The 22,984-nt window shown below is 39.2% G+C and overlaps 1 protein-coding gene across 1 annotated transcript in view; it reads right to left on the reverse strand.

Moving 5' to 3' along the window:
* Positions 1-22,984, reverse strand: part of acsl6 (acyl-CoA synthetase long chain family member 6) — a 62,855-nt gene continuing 39,871 nt past the window's right edge. Inside the window, exons 11-22 of the mRNA XM_084729946.1 lie at positions 18,774-18,847; positions 18,537-18,614; positions 10,306-10,440; positions 9,117-9,251; positions 8,075-8,170; positions 5,964-6,036; positions 2,715-2,803; positions 2,369-2,485; positions 2,123-2,266; positions 1,819-1,920; positions 1,658-1,729; positions 1-357 (exon numbers count right to left, since the gene is read on the reverse strand). Of these exons, the coding sequence (XP_084586072.1) occupies positions 217-357; positions 1,658-1,729; positions 1,819-1,920; positions 2,123-2,266; positions 2,369-2,485; positions 2,715-2,803; positions 5,964-6,036; positions 8,075-8,170; positions 9,117-9,251; positions 10,306-10,440; positions 18,537-18,614; positions 18,774-18,847 (1,256 nt within the window). The 3' untranslated portion in view covers positions 1-216. The remainder of the gene's footprint in view (positions 358-1,657; positions 1,730-1,818; positions 1,921-2,122; positions 2,267-2,368; positions 2,486-2,714; positions 2,804-5,963; positions 6,037-8,074; positions 8,171-9,116; positions 9,252-10,305; positions 10,441-18,536; positions 18,615-18,773; positions 18,848-22,984) is intronic.

A 22,984-nucleotide genomic window follows, 5' to 3' on the forward strand; every position in this document is an offset into this window, starting at 1 on the left:
TACACATAATGATGTGTATGTATTCCACTTTATTTCTTTGCTTTGTTTTTATTTGGGCATTTTACATCTTCCATCCATAGATGGGCCAGATTTGGCTTTCTTTCCCAAAAGCATGTTAAGCCTAAGGTGTCATATCTTTGTCCCACTGCGGGTCAGTGGTCAAAGCAGATCTTAGCGTTAAAATGCTCGAAGGGAAATTAGGTCGACTGCCAGCCTTCACATGGAGATACTGCTGTAGAGCTGGTCGATCTTCTTCTTGAAGAACTCCTTCAGCTCCGGCCTCTTGGCCTTTAGTGTCGGCGTCAGGAGCCCATTTTCAATGGAAAACATCTCGTTGTGGATGTAGATGTTCTTCACCTTGAGAAGGACAAAGGAACGGACAAGAAAATATGTTGAATGAGAACACGATTCTTCAGAGTGTCCTCGAACTTATTGCAAGCTTCCTTGGTTATAACACTTTAAAAACAGTGAAATTTTAACCAATTATTAATATAGATAACACAAGTTAAAGCGTAAGACCTGTAAATACACAGTATTTTTGCACCTATGTTAATAACTCTGTAATATCGTGGGAAAAGATCTGCTAGACACAATTTTGAAAGACAAAACATTGTCTTTCATGTTTATGATGATGAGGATAATGATGTTTACAATTTGCAATATAAACACAGTAAACTGATTCAGTATAAATATGTTACTTAGTAGTTCTACTGGAGCGATTTGTGGACAGCTGCATCACTCAAAGACCCTATAAAGACATTAAACTTAATAAAACAGACCTTACTTGAAATACCACTGGCACTGGAATAATTTGGAGTTTTTTGAGGTACTCGTCCATAATCAGCGTATCACCTACAGTAGATTGACAGTTGGCACAGCCCCAGTTCGGAAAAGCAGCAGGAATTCAAGTGTCAGAAGCTAAGCAATGTACAGCTATGGACAGGGTCAGCAACAAACTGTATTTTAGCCCCCTAAAACAAGGCCTATCTAAAAAAATCAATATCAGTTTAAGTATCTGCTATATTTACAATATTTTCACAATTTTACCTTGAGATCAGACAGCCTTTTCTGTTGGGAACCCGCAGTTATATAAACCAAATATCACTCTGTCCAAACCAACCAAACTCCATTGACAAAACCAGCAGTTTTATCTTGCAGAACACAGGAGCTGCCAGTCTACTGCTGCTCTGGTCGATTAGTTAGTTTGTGTTATTGTGTGACTTCGGAGAATCTGAACTGGCTCAGAAGTCACACAATAACACAAAACAAAATAAATGATCAAGGCAGCCGTAGACCAGCAGCTCCTGTGTTCCACAAGGTAAAATTACTGATTTTTTCAAAAGGGAGTCTGGTGGCAGGGAGAAAGTGATTTAACAAGCTATTTAACTTCATTCTCCCATCGGAAAAGGCTGTCTGGCAGCAAGGTAGAACAATAAAAATATTCTAAATATAAATTACACTTAAACTAATTTTTTTCTTTTAAATATTTTTTCCTGCTGACCCTGTCCACAGCAGTACTCCCGCCATCTACAGAAGGTAAAACGCTGACTATTGATTAAGTATCTCAGATAAAACAATCCCCTTCAGAACAAAGTTAAAATAACAGTTACAACAAAGGTCAGACACGCTATTAGCCACAATAATAACTGTCACTTACCTGTTCAAAAGAGTGGAGGCCACTGGCCTTGCCCAGACGCACCAAATCTTCAAGGATCGCCTTCTTTAATTCCTGTCAACAAAAGTTACAGAAGTTACTTCAGTATGTCCAGCACGTATTATTATCGGTATTTTGAAGCGTTTTAGTTATGTGTCACCTACCGTGTTTTTACAGAGGTCCTTGTAGGTGCCTATGATGCCTTTTTTCTTGGCCCATTCAGGCATGACTTCAGGGTCAGGAACCACAATTCCCACCAAACAGGACTGGAAACACAAACGTAAGAGGGAGGAGTTAAAAAGACTGCGTATTGATTTTATTTGTGCTGATTTGAGACAGAGCACAGGAGCCACGGACATACACTCGGGCTAATTCCAGTCATTCCTGACACTAACAAAGGCAGCTGACAATCACATCAATTAAGGCCTGCCACATGTTAAGATGCTGAGTGTGTGTTAGTATTCGTACCTGCAGGCTATCTCCATGAACGTACAGCTGTGCCACGGGTTCACTCCTGATGTAGATGTTCTCGATCTTCTCAGGGGAGATGTACTCGCCCTGCGCCAACTTGAAGATGTGCTTCTTCCTGTCAATGATCTTCAGTGTGCCATTCTGCAGGAGGGGAGAGGTTCAGTAAATCACGAGAAGAAGAAACCCGCATAAAAACAACGCGCTGCTTAATGTTAACGTCTGATGTGATGTGTGTGTACGTACAGGTAACCATTTGCCGATGTCTCCGGTGTGAAGCCAGCCGTCTGCGTCCAGCGTCTCGGCCGTCCTCTCCGGGTCTTTGAGGTAGCCCTTAAACACGTTTGGTCCTTTCACGCAAACCTGGGTGGGAGATGAGAAAAGTGCAACCGAATTTTGAGTAAATCAGAGGAAAATAATGCAGCTGAATGCTTGCTTCCACCCACTGCTGTTTTGCGTTAATTAAGCAGTAGGTGGTGCCAGGAAGAGGGCGCAACAAGATAAGGCAATTAGAAGAGCGCCAGTCAAACCTCAAATGGTGAATGTATGGGTATATGTGTGTGTTTCTTTCTTTCAGGATGGTGTTGCTCACCTCTCCCTCTCCCTTGGAGGCAAAGTAGTTCTTCTCAGGAACATCCACCAGTCTGATGAGGTTACATGGCAGCGGGGCCCCGACGTGACCTTTTCAAGGGTCAGGACAAGCAAAATAATTAAAAACTCAACAAACTAACCTCTGTATTTGAACTTTATCTGTCCATTGACCCCAATACTGTGACACTGCTAACACTGTCCACTGCTAAGTGGATTCACCTGATGTTTATATGAAACCAAATATGTGAGGACAAAGGAGACCTTTTCACCTGCACACATTTGGCTACTTTGATTAAAACCAATTTCAAACTTTCAAACAACAGAAAGGAAAGAAGAAAGATTAATCATCATGCTTTTCATAGAAAAATAGATCTCTCTTGGAGTTTCAGGAGTGAGCAGCAGGGGGCGATGTTACACTACAGTTTGATGCTTTTTTTATTGTCTAATCTTTTAATTACAGCCCCTGTGACAAGCTGCACAGCAGGCTGAAGCACATACATTGTACTGGTCATTTTGTGGTTCTGTCTGTGTTTGTTTTGCCAATCTTAATTTGTAAAAACAAAATGTATATATGTGGACCGATATTAAATTCAAGGGTCAATGAAATTAAATGCATTTACTCCTGTTAATGTGATGTGTAGCTTCTTAGTGTTCTTGTCCTTTAAGCTGCTCTTTTATTTTACAATGTTTGACATCAGAGGAATAATGTTTAACAATTCAAACTCAAAGAAATCTAGTATCTTATCTCCTTTATTTACCGGGTTCTGGTCATTTGGTAAAGCTCAAATGCAATAATGTTGTTCTTCTCAAAAGTATATCAGTAACTATTCTAAAGATTTATTTTTTAAATTAGGGGCATTTTACTTTTACTTTAACAGATTGTTATTAAAGTGCATTTTTTTCTACTCCAGTTAAACTGCAGTAAATAAACAGTATTTGAACTCAGTTTCTGGCTGCACAGTTTCTGAATGTCGAGTATAAATATTTTTACCAGTTCAAACAAAAAATAACTCAAATATGAGTACAAAAATGAATCTGTCTCATAAAAACCACACAGTCTCTTCTGCTCTCCAGCTGCTTTGTGCTGTAAAGGTCAGAGTTCACGATTGGGAATTACACTCCACATTAAGAGTTACGCCTATTGGGAATATTTTAGAATAAGAATGATGCAATTCTGCGTAAACAATGCAGCTGACAAACTTTTAAGTCATGTTTCTCTGTTATTTTTGCTAAAGCTGTTGCTGCTTTTTTACCATGAGGTCATACAGTGTAAAAAAAAAAGAAAAAGAATACCCATGCAAACAAAAAGACAAAGACGAGTCAAAGAATCCTTCGCACTGTGAGGGATTCATATGTTGACTTTCAAGATTACAGACTCACGTCTTTCATCTCTACCTTCCCCTTAGGGATTAAGAGGATTTATTGAGGGAATCTAACAAGACAAAGTCTTCACATTCTGTCCACACAGACTAAACTGATGTAACTGAACAGGTGAGAGCAGGTTCACAGCACTGAGCTTTGATTTCTTGTGATTTTGGTGTCAAACGCTCCGGTGTTTTTGGGCTCAGAGTGTGGAGCTCTTTGGTGTACAATGCTGGGTGATCAACTTTTATTTATTTCAATGGAAAGACTCCAGAACTGAACTTTCTCTGCCACATTTCACAGATTTTTGCTGCTTGACAAGGGAAACTCCAAGAAATTCTGGCATTTCATTTTGAATTTTTATTTTTTTATATTTATAGGAGACTTTATAATTAATATATTTTTGTGTCATATTCTGTAGATTGCAGTACCCATTGTGTGTGATTGTGTTTAAATGGCACAAAAGATGCAATTATCTCAAATGTTTAATGAATTGTGGGTATTAGGTATTAGTTTATGTGATATGATGTGTGCAGCTTTTACATTTTGCACAGAATTTTGATACTGTAAATTGTAAATAACCGGGTTGGGTCAGATTAGTTTGAAATGTTGTTATTTACAGTTGAATACAAATTACATGGCAATTTTTGGATTACAAAAACAAACAAATGAATAAAGAAAAAATAATAAACAATAATAAATAAATACAAAAATACATAAAAAAATAAAGAGCTCTACAAACATTCCCGTTTTCTTTTTAAACATCTCAAAATATTTTTTGATGCAAATAAAATGCATTTTTGCCCGTGGTTCTTTTTTGTGGAGCAGTTGTCCGATAAACCCTGTATGAGTAATAGAGTAGTATATATCATTTTAAAAAGTGTCATAATTTTTAAAAACTGTCATATTACGAAAATATAATAATAATCAAGTTATAGTTATTTATTTTTTGTAATCTGATTACATAATCCCATTCACGTTATCCATTACTACCCAACTCCAACTGTACCTGCACATTGTGTTCCTTGGTTACTGTTTTGATGACCTTTTTCTCTTTATTTCTTTTATTTTTAGATTTTTCTTCACTCTTTATACATGTGTTACATTATTTAACAGCATTCAGAGTGAAATGTAAGGAAAGCATTTCATTGTCCAGGAAACTTGCTTTTAACTGTGCACATGATAATAAAGTTTAATTGATTTTGCACGTACAGCTAAAATCAGAAATAAATGTGATGTATTAAAATGTACTGATTTACTTTGATTAAACTCTAAAAAAAATCTATTTTGTTGACTGTCTTCAGAGGAAGAAACACTTGACAATAAATCCAGCAGCCAATTATAACACAGATTTTAAGTCTGTGTAATTGCACTGAGGTCACTTGGAAATTTACCATCAATGCCAGGAGGTTTAAATAACAATACAGCACATTAGAGGGTAAATACAGGCAGTTAGGGCAGCTACTTGCCTTTTGTACCTGTGTGTTGACGTTGGCTCTCTTCTGAGCACGCATTATGTGCGTTAATAATGCCACTTAACAGCTCTTTCTTCCACCTGTCTCACCCTTCAAGGCCCCTCCTTTTTCTTCCCCTCTTGAGCTCCTCACTCTCGCCCTGCTTTTTTTCCACCGAGCGTGATCTATAAAACGTTCACCGGGCGCAGAGCTGATAAGGCCGGCTGCGTCAGTATCTGGGCGGCTGTGGCTCCGCCGTCACAATTAAACACCGTTCTAACAGCGGAGATGTTTATTCCTTAAAATCATGACTCAACCGCATCACTTGCAGACCTTTGAACCGAGCCTCGGGTCAAGTAAACAAGTTCACAGATCTGGGCAGAGATAAGATACAGTATGTCTCCGTTTTCTAGGTCAGTTGCATAAACGCTTACCTGGGGTCCAGTCTCCAGGTGTGGTGAAGGTGCAGCCAGCTGTGCACTCTGTCTGGCCGTACGCCTCGTACACCTACGAACAAACAGAGACATTTAGAAGAGGGGTGCGTGAGTGCACCCACATGCTAAATGTGTGTGTGATTGTGTTCTTAGAGGCATGATCTGTACGCTGGTTGTAGTTTGTTCCTATCTTTATGAGGACCAGTTCTAATTTTACAGCTTGAGAGGGAGGACATTTTGTCTGATCCCCACTTCCTCGGGTGAATTATGAGACATCGGACTGTGCCTTTTTGGCCCATTCAGTAATCCATCCACACCCACTTTGTATAGCTGCTGTTTGAATATTCAGACTTGGCCACTAGGGGGCATCAGTCAAAGAATTTATGAACAAAACATCAGGTATGTTTCAGATGAAACGCACCTCGCCTGGATGAGATCAGGCAGCCGCAGCAGGAGGTGGTGGCCAAAAGGTGCAGTCACTATTTGTTTTGATCCTCTTACATAAATATCATTTATTATTATTATCACAGAGATATGTCTGTTAACAGTTTAAGCCTTCATTGCACAACATCAGACTAGTGTCAAACATTACAATAACACATAAAATTAGGATTTTGTGCAACACGTGGTGCCAATCAGAGCCTGTCAGCTCATTGTTCAGCCAGGGCCGGGATCATCATGAACGAGTCTACTGACATATCATCACATGTTAAGTTGACATGGCAAAGTCGTCAACAAACAGTTGATTTTTTATACATCCAACAGTTAAGGAGCAACGCTGTCATTCGTTTAGTTTTGTGCTTCTGGTAACCTGATGAGTTTAAGCTCTGTTTTTGTTCTCCACCAACACCTCAGAAAAAAACATCTGGCTTTTCAGCTGATAAATGCTCCACTGTAGCTCTCTCTTCCTCAACCACATGCTCACTACACACACAGAAAGGGGCTACGCTACTCTTAGAACAGAGATTATGAAGGGTGGATATTCTTTATACATCTGCACTTTGCCAGGAGACCTCGGTGTGGTTTTGCGGGCTGCCATTTTTGCATGAATAAAAAAAAAAAAATTGTGGTCTGTATTTGATGGTAGCTTGGATATTTAAAAATGCTGGGTTTGTGCAGTAACTCCCGCGTCACATCAATCAGCAGTATGCATGTCATCTTTTAGTATTGACTCAGCTCGCTTGGATCTTTTCGGTGGAAATGTGGCTTATGTTGACCAGCTAGTCACTAACTGTGTCTATCTGCTGTTTGGTGCTGCGCAGGTAGCATACAGTAGGTTATACCTTTTTTTTTGTTATGAACAGTTGCCTGCAGTGGCCAAAAATGACACCATGAGACCAGTGAGAGTGAACCAATACAGTAAAGACATGAGCTGAAACTACAGCAGGCAGTGTCACACTGTTTACACGTTGTCGTTTGATACATCATCAGTACAAAAATATACTAGAACTAGGTTTAGATAAGGGCAGGGTCCGGGTTTGGGTTAGGCACATAATTGCGATGGTTAAGTTAGGGTTAGAGCCAAGAGAATTCATGATGTGAAAGAGGCTCTTCTCAGAATAGAAGTATAAATGTCTGCGTGTTTTTGTGTGCGTCATAGCTGACAACCCACCTGTCTTTCCGCCATATTTAAAGGAAATCTACTAGCACTCTCCCATTTTATTATTTCTGTCCCATAATTTGCATGGCCCTCATACTTAATTACGAACACTCGTCATCCACGGATTCTTAAGTTTCGTGTGTTTGTTTGATGACACCAGGTTGTCTATGAAACACAGTCTACACACTGCATACTTCATTTTAGCCCATCTGTTACCACACTGGCAACCCACAACCCAAAGGGCGTGTGAACAGCTGCTCTCTGTGCAGGCAGACAGACCAGATGTCAAAATGTCAGGGCAGGATGGCGTTCCACCTACATACTCTAAATACACCTGCAAATTTAAGCAGAGTTTGACCAAACAGTTTTCATCTATATCTGCTAGTCACCAGGACGGTGGCCAAGATTATAGGGATGATTTTAATACAGGAGACCATCACCGTAACATCCTGTGTTTTGAAATGTAAATGTTAGCAGGTATGATGTTTGTGTGTGTGTGTGTGTGTCTCACCTGGCATCCCAGAGCTGCTCTGAGGAATCCCAGGACACTGGGCGAGGTAGGAGCTGCTCCTGTTATAATCATCCTCAACCTTCCTCCCAGGCTGGCCTGTTCACACAGGAAACACCTTATCATTACAACATCAGTACAGACAGGTCTTTATTCTCTGTTTCTCCTAGAGTTACTATGAGTGATGGAGTCCAGTACAAATGCACAATTTCTGCCAAAGTTTGAACTGTTTTGTTTATTATTATAAGCGTTTTTGTTCTTCTTACTGGTTTGAAGTGGGTGAGGCCTGCCTGGGAAAATATGATGTCACATATTTCTAAGTAGTCAGTCTGACAGTTGGCAGATTTATGTGGTTGTTTCGCTGAAATCTAAACAAACTGCACCCACGCACTCCTGGGAGAGCAGTTAACTAACAGTTTAGCAAATAATACCTAAAGCTATGGTTTTAAGCCTGGCCTTTTTGGTCATTAACATTTCATAATGGCAAGTTTTCAGGGCCTCTTGGTCCACAGCCACAAAGAGGTCACCTGGAAGATCACCATGAGTGTCAAAGAGTTAAATGACTAGTTTAACATCTGGCCAGGGGACAGTGGTTGAGGATTAGTCTTTTGGTTTATACTGGCACATTTGGGTGATGTTGATCAAAGAGTATTGTCCACGGAAAAAAAAGCTTGTCTCTTAAATAAGCTTGTTTATATTGAAAGTTAAAGAATTGCCAATGCAAAAATTAGATTGTCTCTTCACAATTACCATAAGCATTTTATTTGGACCCACCTTACTATAAAATTACAGTGAACAGTGTCTTGCATGGTGCATTCAAGCATGTAATCTGCTCTTTTCAGAAAATCTATAAAACAATACAATAACTTTTTGATACCAAAATGGTGCAGCATCAAACAGGTGGGACTTTTAAGGCCAGACAGTTGCCTGGAGTGCAGGAGATGCATTTCCTTTAACATCATCAAAATGTTATAAAAATGAACAGAAATGAATAAAAATAGCTCATGGTGGAACATTTAACTCAGGGAGAGGAAACACTCCTTACCTGAATCTTACTGAAGAAGATTTTGTCCCAGATGCTGTCACTGCGAATGATCCCACTGCTGACCTCAGCACCTTTTCTCTTGGCAGCGAAGTTGAGCAGCCAACGCTTCAACGGGCTGTTGGCCTGGCTGAAGATCTGCAGGGGAGACAAAGATAGAATAAACATTGTTTTTTGGTTGGGGACGGTCCCCTCTCATTCAACCTGTAAAAACAAAAAAAGTAAATAGAGACACAGAAGAGCAGCTAAACTGCAAACCAAAGAGGCTTTTTAAAAAAATATCTTTCTCTCTGCTCCTCTGCATACTCATCAGTCAAGATTAAGAAGAGAAGGTTTATCTTGGTGCTAAGGGAAAATTCCCATGTATCCACCTACTGTGGCTGGAATAGCACAAAGAAGATAAAAGTTTGAAACTCAATCTCGATACAACTGGGCGTGACTATAAGGATGGATTTGTCTGGACCCACAGAGGTCAGAATAAAATGAGAATTGTGCTTCTGAGACTTACAGTTTGAAAGCTGCAGGCCCAAACATAAAAATTAATTATTATAGCGCCGACATGTGGCCAAATTGCACCAAACGTGACACTGCACTCCGTTGGGTCCTCAGCAATACGCCCACCAAGTGTGAAGTTGATCTAATAAAAGGTAATCAAAAAAACACTGAAGGACAAACACAGTCTCCAGCCAGCTGATATCAATTGCAGCAGAGGTTTTTTGGTAATTGGCTGGTTAACATGTTGCAATACATTGTAAACAGAGGCTTTGAGTTTGTCCCTGTTGCTACGGTTACGCATTCCACTGCATTAATTTAGAACAGAGAACCGACAGTTTCGCTGGAACTTCCCAGTAGGTATCAGGAGTTACTGGACCCTGCAGGAAAAAATGCATTGGGTTTTCACCCAGACATGGACAACCACACAGCCTGCATTTCTTAGGAAAGCAGGTTCAAAAAGCATTAATCATTGCTCATAATAAGTACTTCACTCTGTCCATCAACAATACCTACGCCTACAGTCACCTCAACATAACATAATAAAGGCAGAGTAAACCACAAATCACAGTCAGTCTCCCAAAACAGTACTTATTTTCACAGCTGACTGTTTTAAAAACAAGACAAATGGCTTCATCGCTACAAGAACAAGCAAGTAAAGGTTTCTTTAAAAGCCCTTTTATCCATCTGTTGATCTCACCTTGTCGTACATGCGGTTGAGCAGTCGAGGCACCACAGGGAAAATAGTCGGCCGCAGGGCCTTCATGTCATCTGGGAGCAGACGGATATCGCCCTGATAGAACCCGATCCGTCCTCCATGGCAGTACACCACAGACTGCGGAGACACACACACGAACAATGAACGCTGTTATTAGTCATCTCACTGGTTTTCAACCTGGGGTCCGTGTGCCCCCTTAGGGAGGTGCCAGAAATCACAGGGGGTCCCCAAGACTTTGCCTGCTCCGAGGCCCTCAAAATCAGATTTACACATGTAAACTAAAATCACAGTTTCAGGGTTTATACACCTTTTCCAAAGTCAAATTCAAGCACTTTTCAAACGTTTTCAAGCTTTTCCAGCACCTTACAGCTGTGCTAAATGACATATTTATATACAAAATGATAATTTCACCTCTTCATCACATTAAATCGGATGTTACTGTGCTATTGTCAACCAAAATTATGTTTTGTGACAGAAAGTTTAAGGTTTCAAAATCTGTCACCTGCCTGTAAGTAGATTTGACTCCCTGTTAAGGTTGCAAAATTTTTACTTTTTCTTTTTCTTTAACTGATAGTTGAAAATGCTTACAATTGATTAATCAGTAATAATTAATAAAATATACAACACATTTTTAATTTTATTCCTTTTAAGTTTAATTTTAAGTTTCCTTAGCCAATGAATGGCTCCACCAGACAAAACAACATCAAATGAGGCACAATGAATGCCATTTCAAGACTACTGACTAAATATGAATTAATTATAATCAATTAATACATGTTTAATGAAACAATTAGGGAGAAATAAAGAGAATAAAGAAAGGCTATGTTTTAGTACCAAACTGAGTAAGAGATATGTCACAAACAGGTGAATTACTGGCAAACTTACGAGCATTTGTTGGACATTTATGTGAAATACCAGTTTATCTCTCAGTCATCATACTTGTCGTAAAAGGTCAGGGTTTTTCAATCCCACGCTCTCTAACCTCGTGTTTTTTAAGAAAAAGAGGAACTCAACTTGTACTGCATGCAGTCTTTCACTGTTTTACATTGCGATGTATCAGATATTGCTCCAGTAATGTGGTCTTTGTCAATTATGTAAATGATTTTCAGAAATAGAGAAGAAGAGCTTTGGCATTCAAGTCTGTAGCAAACATTTCATCACAGGTGAATTAATGATGTCACGGAGTAAATGACGTGTGGCGTGCTGATTGTCACTGTAGATCAAAGTGAATCAGAAAAGAGTCTTAGTGATGGTGTAAGTTTTTACTGGGAAAAACATGATGCTACCTTGAAAGAGATGCTTATATAATGGAGTTTGGTTTACAAGAACAATATGAAACAGCTGTGTGTCTAAAAATGAGTCCAAACATCCAGTTGGAGCCACTGACAGTATTAAGTAGGTTGGAATCCCATTTAACATACAGTCTATTGTTGAAGAGATTTCCTTCCAACCCAGACTCAAGAAAGCTCAGACAGGCTGCAGGAGTGCAAGGCGAGCCCAACAACTGCAATTTTTACAATAATAAGTAACAATAATTCCTATACTGTAAGTTGATAAGCTGTTTATAACTGTCAGTTGTCTGTCAATGTAAAGTGAAGCCCATTAAAAACCCAATGCTCTGAAAATACACAGTTCAGTTACTGACTCCATTAACATATTGCTCAGTTTAACTGTTATAAACATCTATTTCTTCTAAAAGAGATTAATGATTTCTTACGACTTACTCATTCTGTGAACATTTGGCATTAATTTGAACTCTAATTAACGTGTAACAAACAAATGATGACAGTTATTCTGGCCCAGAATGGAAATTTCAGAGGAGGACACCATGGCTGTAGCTTTGTTGTCAGAGTGGCGAGTATCTAGTTTGGTTTCCCCAATTTGTCGCAACAAACCATGGTCATTTTTTGATTTATTACAGTTAATATATTACAGATTTCTGTAATTTTTCTGTAACTTTGTCCACTTGAAAGACTGAAGGGAGCACATTTCACGTGAAGAATTCACACACACTGAGCTGACCTACCTTTTAATAACGAATCTTGTAAACAGCATAAAATAACACAGGAAGTGGGGCTAAAAAACTGACCTATTTTCCGCTTCTCACGGTTTGTAGCAAAAGGTCACGTAATAAACACACTCGACAATTAAAAATAGAGACTGCTTTGCAACCCTTCTTGAGTAAAAGTACATAACTCTCATCAGAAAAATGTACAGAAAGTATTTGTTCTGCAGAAAAACGGCCCCAGTGACTAATTTATTATATATGACTGTTGTTGTCTGCATAAGCAGAATTTTGTTTGTTTTTGTGTAACTTGTCAAAATGGAGCTTGATTTAACTACATTATTTACAATGAGGTGTTTCAATTCAGTGGATCCCAAAAGAACAAGAGCAAGGAAGTAAAATAAAGTTTAGCTTTTCCCTAACCAGCTATCAGATAAATTTAAGTTACGTAAAAGATACAATAGTTCCTGTCGCAGTAGGGTGAAGTACAAGAAGAAAACACTTGAGTACAAGAAACTCAAAATATTGCTGTAGTTGATTAAATGTACATAGTTACTTTCCATCACGGGCTTCTAATGAGGACATGATTGATTATATTGAGTGAGATTTGAGTCACAAATCTGATGACTTTAGACTTTGCTTGACAAAATCAATGACTTGTGACTCCACTTGGACTTCAGCCTTTTGTCCTAAAAATACTTTCCTATAAGCCCAAAGATAAAAAAGCCTATTATTTAAAAAGTGCCAAGAATCAATTAATTTCACTACATTTCTTGACATTAACACAATGTCTCAGCAAGTCGACACTTAATTCCCCACTTCCACTTTGTCTGAATCAATGCAAAAGCATCCAGCCTCGCTGCAGGAGAAAAACATGAACAACTAATGATACGTTACTGAGTTTTGGCTAGAAAAAACAATATCAAACATAGTTTAGTTTGCAAACAAAAACTACAAGGTGGTCAACAAAAAACAAACTGCAGCATGCAGAATGAATGCAACGAGGCAACATTTGAAGTTTCAGAAAGAACAGTAAATCAAGGCTAATATTAACAAAATTAGCAAACAAATACTTGGCTAATGTTAGTTTAAAAACTAAGTAACTGCAAGTCAGTGAGGCTGAAAACCCAAACTTTAGGACTTGACTTGACTTGGGACTTCAGTGCAAAGACTTGAGACTTATTTGTGACTTGCAAAACAATGACTTGATCGCACCTCTGATATTATCTTTCCATCGACTAAAATATTTAGGTGAGAGGTGGACAGATTTTCTCTTTGGGTGTTAATGTGAACTGAAATGAACTTACTCTTTGTTTTGTAACGAGACTCTCTACTGTCTGTGTTGAGGCAGGACACTCACACAAGAGTGAAAATACCAGCGCTGACAGAGGATTATCTCACGTTAACAGCAGAAGAAGTGACTCATCTATTAACTTCTGACTGCTGACACTCATTTGGACCCTGCTGCTGATTATGTTTTAACAGTTCTGACTCAGATCAACAACCGACAAATCAGGAAACCAAGAAAACTGACGTGTAGTTTGCAAATTGTTGCTGCAGGAGTCTCTTAGGAATTATTGTACAAACTGAGAGGTGCAAATACACAAAATACTTTTACTGCAAATTACTGCATGTTCAGTTGGCCTATTTGTGCCCCCCCCTACACACACACACGCACACACATCACCACTACACAACCCTTTATAGATGATCTGCAGCTTGTGACACGCTTCCACAGCCTGAATGTGACCTGGAGATTAACTCAGCTCACATCCTATTGTTGTGAACCCTCTTCCTGTTTCTGAGGGTGTCTGAGGACATGCTGAAGCACAAGGTCCACCCTCTTCTCTTCTCTTTGGTTGAGATATCATCACCTGCATGAGATACAGACTGCTGAGCTTGTGTGTGCGTGTGCACGTGCGTGTGTGTTTGTGTGTGAGACTCTTGAACCTGCTGCTATTGTGCGACCTGATGCGCAGCTTTCTGGGGAAGTTAGGTGGTTTCCTGTGTCTGAGTCTCACGCTGCTGACAGCGGTGCTGCAGGCAGACAAACCAGGCTGGTTCAACCTGATGCAACCAGCTGGATGTATGGTACATACATGACACACAACACCCAGATGTGTAGACACACACACTTATATATACTTATATGGATTATATTATTTAGTTCTAACCAGAGTTTAGCAAAACTTGATTTAAAATGAGTAGCTTTAAAACTAAGCAGAGCTCTGTTGCGCAATCAGATAGTAATTTCTGTTTAGTAAATCCAAGTTTTGTGATGCAAATTGAAATTGAATAGAGTTTCAGTATGGATAAAATAAATAAATAAGTAATTCAAGTGCTGTTGGGACCTTCTAAGTCGCCTATAAAAGATGGGAGAAAACCATTTTGGCTGCTCTATATTCCTTAACAAAATCTTACATTGTTTGCATTGTTTAGCTAGCTAAAAAGTTAACAGCACTGTTTGCTAGCTAGCTAAAATGTCAACAAAACATTACGTTGTTTGCTAGCTAGATAAAATGTCAACAAACCATTACGTTGTTTGCTAGCTAGCTAAAATGTCAACAAACCATTACATTGTTTGCTAGCTAGCTAAATAGTCAACAAAACATTACACTGCTGGCTAGCTAGCTAAAGTTAACAGAACGTTTCATTGTTTGTTATCTAGCTAAAAAGCTAACTACACATATGGTTTGCTAGCTAGCTAAGTTAGCCCTGTTAGCCCTGATGCTCTAATTTCTAAGCCTTTCTTGGCCCAAATAATGGAAGAATACAATAGCTAAATTCTAAAAAAAAGAAGAATAAAAGCAAATAATTTAAAAAATGGACACATTAAGAAGAACGAGACGACTTGGCAGCAACTGGCAGACCGTTGTTACAGATCAACTGATAAAAGACAGAAGGGACCTGTCCTGTCCCTGAGGATTCTTCATGTAACTTCATTATTTTTACTCAATTCACCTCAAAAGGCAGCCATTTTAAAAGTTAAACCTCCTGAAGTGTTGGTTTAAAGTTCATACTGTATCACAGTTTAAAGTCTTTGGGTCTAACGGGATTAGATAGAAAATTTAGAGAAAAAAACTACCCTGGGGTTTAATGAGAGATCAATTTTGTTCTTTGTTTTAAGCTAGTTTTTTAGGTTTGGTGCAACATAAATGAAAGTTAAACTATGACGTAATCTGGGTTTCAAATCCATCCATGTTGGTGGAACGCAGCCTTAGTTAAGTAATGATACCAAAGATTTACAGAGCGATAAAAAGGCTCAGCAGGGCTTATTGAGGGAGATATAAAATGCTGTCTCAGCTGTTTGTTGTTTGATGTCTCATTTTATGACTGAATCAGCGATGAAAAGCTCTCAAAGCGAGCACCTGGAGCCTCTGATTGACAGGGTTTGTCTTCACAGCTTCTCAGTAAAAACAACCTTCACAAATCTGTCTCAGGTTTGTTGTCTTTGTTGTCAACATTTTGTAGAAACCTGGATGGAAACTGCTGGTACGAAACTAAGCTGAAACTACCCCACTCAGTGGGTGAATAGCTGGGGCTCAAGAGAGACCAATACCAAGATTTACTGATACCGGAACATTTTAGCTTTTGTAATCAGCTCTGTTTGTGAATCATTAAACCATGAACGTCAAGGAACACATTTTCTCCTCTTAAAATGGAAAAGTAAAATCTTTTGAATAAGACGGAGAAAAATGGCCAAACTACCAGTGCACCTGTTTGTGATGACAAAGGACAGGAACGTTTGCCCTGCAGGGGTGTTAACAGAGAAGCTGATGTTTCCCGTGTGCAACGTGATTGAGTATTGTTGTTCGGGTGTTATTTTATGACACGGTTTAGACAGATGACCATGCTGACACACACACACACACACACACACACACACACACACACACACACACACACACACACACACACACACACACACACACACACACACACACACACACACACAGCATGGGTCCATGAAAGGGATAGTCAGTATATTACATGGTCAAAAATAAATATCAGCTTCATATTGCCATCAGACAGCTTTTTCCATTAGAAAAACGCCATCTCTCTTTCTTTCGTTCAACCAGACTCCTTTTGCAAAATCACTAATTTTATCGTTTTGCTTGTCTACTGCTGCCTTGATCTGTTAGATTGTTTTTGTTATTGTGTGACTTTGGTGAATCCAAAGTAACCTTTTAAAACACCGACGTCACACAAAGAAACTAACCCACTGAGGGAGGGATCGACCAGCGACTCCTTTGACCTGTGAGGCAAAATGATCATTTTTGCCAATGGAGTCTGGTTAAACTGATATTTTTGCTGCTGACTCTGTCCATAGCAGGACATTGCTTAGCTTACTACACTGGTACTCCTGCTGCTTCTCCAAACTGGGTTCAATGCTGACCTTCATCTATTGTACATAATACACTGACTGTGTATAAGTACCTCATATAAATCCACTTCAAATAACCCGAACTATCCCTTTAAATAATCTTATGCAACCTCTACTGTTTGTTTCTACTTGACGTTGGCACCACTGTGCATGCGCGTGTGCTTTCTTGTGTCTCAGGGGAACCATTGTCCTTGTCCGGGCAGAAACGCCAGGGAAAATCCTCCAACGTGTGGACATTTTTTCATACTTCAGTCATTTAATGGCTGGTTTTGGAAATGCAGTGGGGAATGATGAGAGTTTAAAGAACAATCTCAGTCATTCAATGGGTCTGGCGGGCCGGAGCGACCTAATATCTCAAACATGTAAACAGGTTTGTTACTGGGCTGAGACTTGGAACGGGGAAAGTGTCCCTTTGGCAGCAGCGTGGGATGAAGGGGATAACTTTCCTTTCTGACTAAAATTGAAACTTAAAAATCAAGTTGTTTTCCACCGTGGAACAGTAGACTCTTTGTCAAATTTTAGCACTGTAAGGACTGTAAGGACATGGTGCGTGTTGTCATTACACTACTGTACCCAGCAGCCCGAATCTGACGACTAAAACTGAGCAGCACGATACACTTAAATATGACAGATGTGGTTCAAATATAAGAGAGGAGGTAAAGTACACTCTTAGAAATAAGGGTTCCTGAAGGGGTCTTCCTGCAGGGCAGAAGCTCTACCCAGAACAATGTGCTTCTGAACAACCATTTTTTGGAGACAAGGTTCCTCTGAGGGTTTTTTTTTTTTTTTTATAAGAACCCTTTTTAGAAGAAAGAGTTCCTCGGTGATTGTCGAAATCCTTGAAGAACTCTTTTATCAAGGGTTTTCGTAACATAATGTAAAAGGTTTCTTGGTAGAAAAATAAAACATTTCTTTGTAGAGTTGCATGGGTTGGTTCTAGATAAAACCCTTGGAATATAAAGGTTCTCAGTAGAACCCCCTGAGTGGGTTCTTGATAAAATGCTCGGAATATAAAAGAATTCTGAGTAGAATCCCCTTTGTGGGTTCTAGATAAAATCCTTGGAATATAAAAAGGTTCTTGGTAGAACCCTCTGAGTGGATTCTAGATAAAACACTTGGAATATAAAGGGGTTCTTGTCAGTATCTTTTAGAAGTTGGAAGGGTTCTGTACAGAACCTCCAAAGAGGGTTCCAGGTGGAATCATTACACCATAGAGGGGTTCTCTGTAGAACCTTTCTTGGGGGGTTCTAGGTGAAACCTTTCACAGAAGGTTTTAGGTATAACCCTTTACACTGGGTTCTCAGTAGAACTCTCCAAAAGGATTCAAAGTAGATAAAAAGGGTTCTGCTATGGGGATAAGCTGTAGAACTCTTTATGGTTCTAGTTAGCACCTTTATTTCTATGAGCGCACGGGTTAAATGTGATTAGGGAGCAGCTGCAGGAAAACAGATTTACAGTAAATTAGATTTCACACCTTTACCTGATTTTTCTAAAGAACATACATATATGTGACTGTGTGTGTGTGTGTGTGTGTGTGTGTGTGTGTGTGTGTGTGTGTGTGTGTGTGTGTATGCTAGGAAATGATGCAACATCCCAGCCAGTGGCTCTAAGAGGCAGGTATGGAAGTCACTGTCAGAGTTGGAAAGCAAAACCAAAGAAAAACAGAGGAAAGGCAAGTCCCTCCCTCTTTCCCTTCCTGTCTCCCTCCCACACACGAAATAATCTCAAATTAACGCCCACCCTCCTTCCCCTGCTGCTTAACATCTTGAAACTCATAACTATCACATTCCTGTGGTCAGATATATCTCGGTTCAACCCATTTACCTCAATGAGTCTCTCGAACATGTGAGCCAGTGGCAGGAAGGAAATGAGGCAATCATCTTGGTTAGGGAAAATGACTTTCTGCAGGAGATATAAATAAGGAAACAATCAGTTTACATTAAAAAAAAAGATCTTGCAACACAGCAACTTAATGAAAACCAGAAGTTGCAGAGAAGAGAGAACTAACTCGGTAAATGTATTACAATGTCTTCAAAAGATCATCATGAGCGGGTCACTCACATCTGTTACTTTGAGGAAGCCTGAGAAATCTGCCACCACGTTCCCATGGGTGAGCATGACTCCCTTTGGGTTCCCTGTGGAAGCAGGCACAGAACACAGCCAAAAATCACAGAGGTGAAACACACCTGCACCTGCCCGACTCGAGGATCACACACACAACCAACGGGAGGACAAAAGAAATCTGACATGGAAAAACAAGCCTGGGTTTTACAAGGCTTTCCTCTGAACTTCACGTGCATGTAATGCCTTGCAACACAAGGATGACGGTGATATGTGTTAACAAAGGAGCTATTATGGGGCTCGCACTCACAGAGGGGGTGTGGGGAGCAAAATATATCAGAGGATTTCATTCAATAATAGTCCTGAACCAACCTTGGGTAAATAATAAATGTTTTCTTCTAAACCAGCTAATATTATCAAGACTGATCAATTGCCAGAATTTCTTTGACCCCTAAATTCACATCTGTCCCAACTCCAGGACATCTCTCAGCACATCATCAGCTCGTACATCAAAATGGCAAAATTAGCCAGTGGAGAATATCTAATTGTGGACAATACATTGGCGAAGGCCAAGTCTGACGTTTTGGGACAAAATTTGGAGTGATCAAAGACTGTGAGAATAATGTTATCAGTGACTTTGCTGCTGGTAAAAAGTTTTTAAAAAGTATTACCTTCCGATAGCCACATTGCTGCCGATGAAGTACACTGACAGCTGCAGGCATGGGTGTCTAGATTATAATTACAGTGGGGTGCAAGATTTTTTTTTCTGCCGTGGTGACAAAAAGTTACAAAAATATACATATAACCACACTGAGTTAAGTACAGCTCCCTGAGCTTTCCAGGGAAAGTATTATGCCAAACTCCCTTTAAGAAATATGACAATTCCTTACATGTCTGGAAAACACACAACTCTAGAAACACAAGATAAAAGGCGTCATATGTCGGTATCAATAAAGATAAACTGAGTTTCTGTGCAAACTTCAACTCGCTACCAGCTTTTGTTGGTTGGCAGCACTATTTAAGTGACGGAGGACAGTGGTGATGAAAGGCAAACTGTTCCACAAATAAGATTTCTCAGTGAAAAACATGCTGATTGGTGCTGAATTAAACACAAACTCATGACACTGTTTTCACCTTTTGTGTGTGTGTGTGTGTGTGTGTGTGTGTGTGTGTGAGACCATACTTAAGGCGGCCGTTACCAAAGTGACTACCTGAGTGACGAGTGATGGTATAGCCTGTGTGTTTAATCGCAGGTCAGGTTGCAGGACTTGTATAAACGGGTTTTTACTGGACCAGATTTCACTGTAGATACATGCGGGTAACAGGTTGGTTCTGGTACTGGAGTGATGGCGTGCGGGTTTGCAAACCAAAGTGAGACAAAGTGTTTCATCTTGTTTAATTCTTTTCTCATGTGAAGACTTCACATCCTGTATAACTGTTAAAAAAAAAAAAAACTTTTTAAAATGTAATACACTCTAAATTATTTTTCCAAAATTCACCTGCATTTAATAATTTAATCCTGTGATAAATCAAAATTTTAAAATTTGGTGTGCTGGTTGATATGGCTCATAATAAATACCTACATATTTTTTAGGCTCTGACACAATATAGAATATATATCTCGACATTTTCTGGTTAATTATACACTGCAAATTCTCAAATAATAAACATATTGATCTTGAAGAAAATAATTCATTGCTATACAGCCGAGTAAAATAACCAACAGATAAATGAACGCAACCTTAAATGTCAGTAAAATGGAACATGCACATGAATCCAGCCGTAATATTATAACATAAACATCATACATAATAAAGTTAAACACTGGCAGTAGAACTCAACAGTATGGACAAAATCAAAAATCACAATATTACTGATCAAACACCTTGAATTGATCACGCAACAATATTGTACAGTAGACTATTTTGTCATGGGAAATGGTTGGATATGACAACTAAGTAAGTAATAGAACAGCTTTACTGTAATGCAGCTTTTTAAACAAGGAAAAGACAAAACTAATGCCAAATCAAGATAAAACGATATCTAAACTCTAAGATGAGATCTAGTCTCACATCACAATATCACTAAAATATTGATATAGTGTTCAGCCCTGTGTTGGAATATTTCTCTTATTTTTCCAGTTATTTTACCTCTAAAATCTATAAATAAATATTTCACTTAAATTACCAGACTGTGTTTTAAAAGCCATGTTGCAACTATTATGACAAAAAAAAGAGAGAAATCTATTGTGTCAAAATTTAAAATAGCTCTTTCCCAGTGTGTGTGTGTTTGTGAATTCCTACAACAGACTAAATTTACCATATTTTGTTTCCAGTTACTGTAATGTCATTGCTCAGGCCCGTTTTTAACCGCACAGCAGTCGTCTACATGAAGCAATGTGTCTTAAACACAGTGTTCCTCTTTCCAGACGAGTCAGCTGACTCCCACAGCTATGAGCAATGTTTGAGCTTCAGGGCCGGGGAGATGTCGCAACAGAGACGGAGGGAATTCTCGAGAAATGCAAACTGATTTATGGAAAACTTCACCCCGTGTTGGCGTGGCTGCAGCCAGCAGGTGGCGGCGTTCTCAGTGGACTCTGGGTAAGCGTGGCGAGCTGTGTCACTTGTAAACCGACACCAGTGTGTCCTGATACGACCTTGCGTTTGTTTCCGTGTCTGTTCAGAGGTTGGCGCTGACTGTGGGATAAGACCTCCCTAAAAAAAAAAAGGCAGCGGTGCCTCCTCACTCACATGAACGCGCCGCCCTCGAGCATTTCTGGGCTCGCAAGGGAGTGATTATGTCACTCTGCTGCTGCTGTGAAGAAACTGGATCCATTTACTGTAAATGTGAGGGGACTCCATGAAACAAAATCCTCTCAAAACTGGAGGTCCATGGTCAAATGTGCATCTACTGTGGGGCTCCTTGACATGAAAAAGTTTGGGAACCCTGGAGCTAACCAGAAAAAAAAAAATACAGTTTTCCTGGGTTTATTTTCTTCATCAGTCTCCGGCATTTCAGAGCAAATCTCATTCATGTCACTGCACCATACCTTTCTGTGCACATTCTGTATTCAGAATATAAATAGAGGAAACTGACTAAATAATATGTAGGAAACATTGCCGGGTAAATAATTGTCCCACCGCTCCAAAAGATGAGCTGTAAAAAGTGGGGTGATCATCTACATGAGGAAGCTGACAAGATTATAGTTTGTAGGTTAAAGAGGACGTGATGGTATTTATCTTTTTATTTAAAATCCATGTATAAAACAGAGAACCGCAATAATAAAACAGGGGTCGAAATGACTTTCTCATGTCAGACTCTGGCTGTAGGACAATTGTAGTGATTAATATCATTAAGGACAAAATATTTTTTTCACACTAGTAAATGTATTTGAATAAATGTTCTTTAACTCAACCAGTTATTGTTATTTTGCTTCATTTCTAATTTTGAACTGTGAACACTTGCATTTACTCAGAAGATCCCAAATGCTTTTTAAAGCATACATTTATCACTGTGCAGTCACTGTATTCAATCACTGAATGTTTTTTTAAGTGCATATCAAGTGTGAAAAAAATGCCTTGAACTGCTTGTTTTTATCTAATTTAATTTAATTCACTGGCAGCACCCAGCATCACCATGAGAGGGTGGTCATGGGTAATAACAGTTTAAACTGGGAAAGCTGTGTCCACTGAGTCACATGGGATCAACACGTACAATAAAAAGCAAAAAGGTGTTGACTGATGTTGCAGCTCACCACAGCTTTATTAGTGAATAACTTCGTTACTGTCCCAGAATGGACTCTTGCCAGGCTTCTTAATAAAAAATTATAATGAAAGCATGTGTTATGTTTGACCAGCAGCTGCATCGTCACTAATTTAACTTGGAGAGGAATGTTGTTGACAATATTATGTGTGTCATCAGCAGGTTCTCCTGTCCAACTTGTTTCATAATGCAGATCAGTCATTAATCTCATTTTCCTGGTGTGTTAATTTAGTTGAACTCAAAGTTACCTGTTGAGAAGTCTGACCTCTGCAGCTGCTTTATTTGTATTGACAAAATCTTGGACAACTTTGTTTTATAACTTGTAAACTCATAAACAACAAGGAGAACAAAGATTATTCGATCATGAGTCAGCGACCGCTTTATTGCTTTGCCAGAATTTAAGGGAGTAGTATCGGGTCAGTGTAGTGCAGCCGCTAAGAGGACGAAAA

Source organism: Lutjanus erythropterus, chromosome 11 (assembly GCF_056507025.1).
Source record: "Lutjanus erythropterus isolate fLutEry1 chromosome 11, fLutEry1.hap2, whole genome shotgun sequence".
Lineage (NCBI taxonomy): Eukaryota > Metazoa > Chordata > Actinopteri > Lutjaniformes > Lutjanidae > Lutjanus > Lutjanus erythropterus.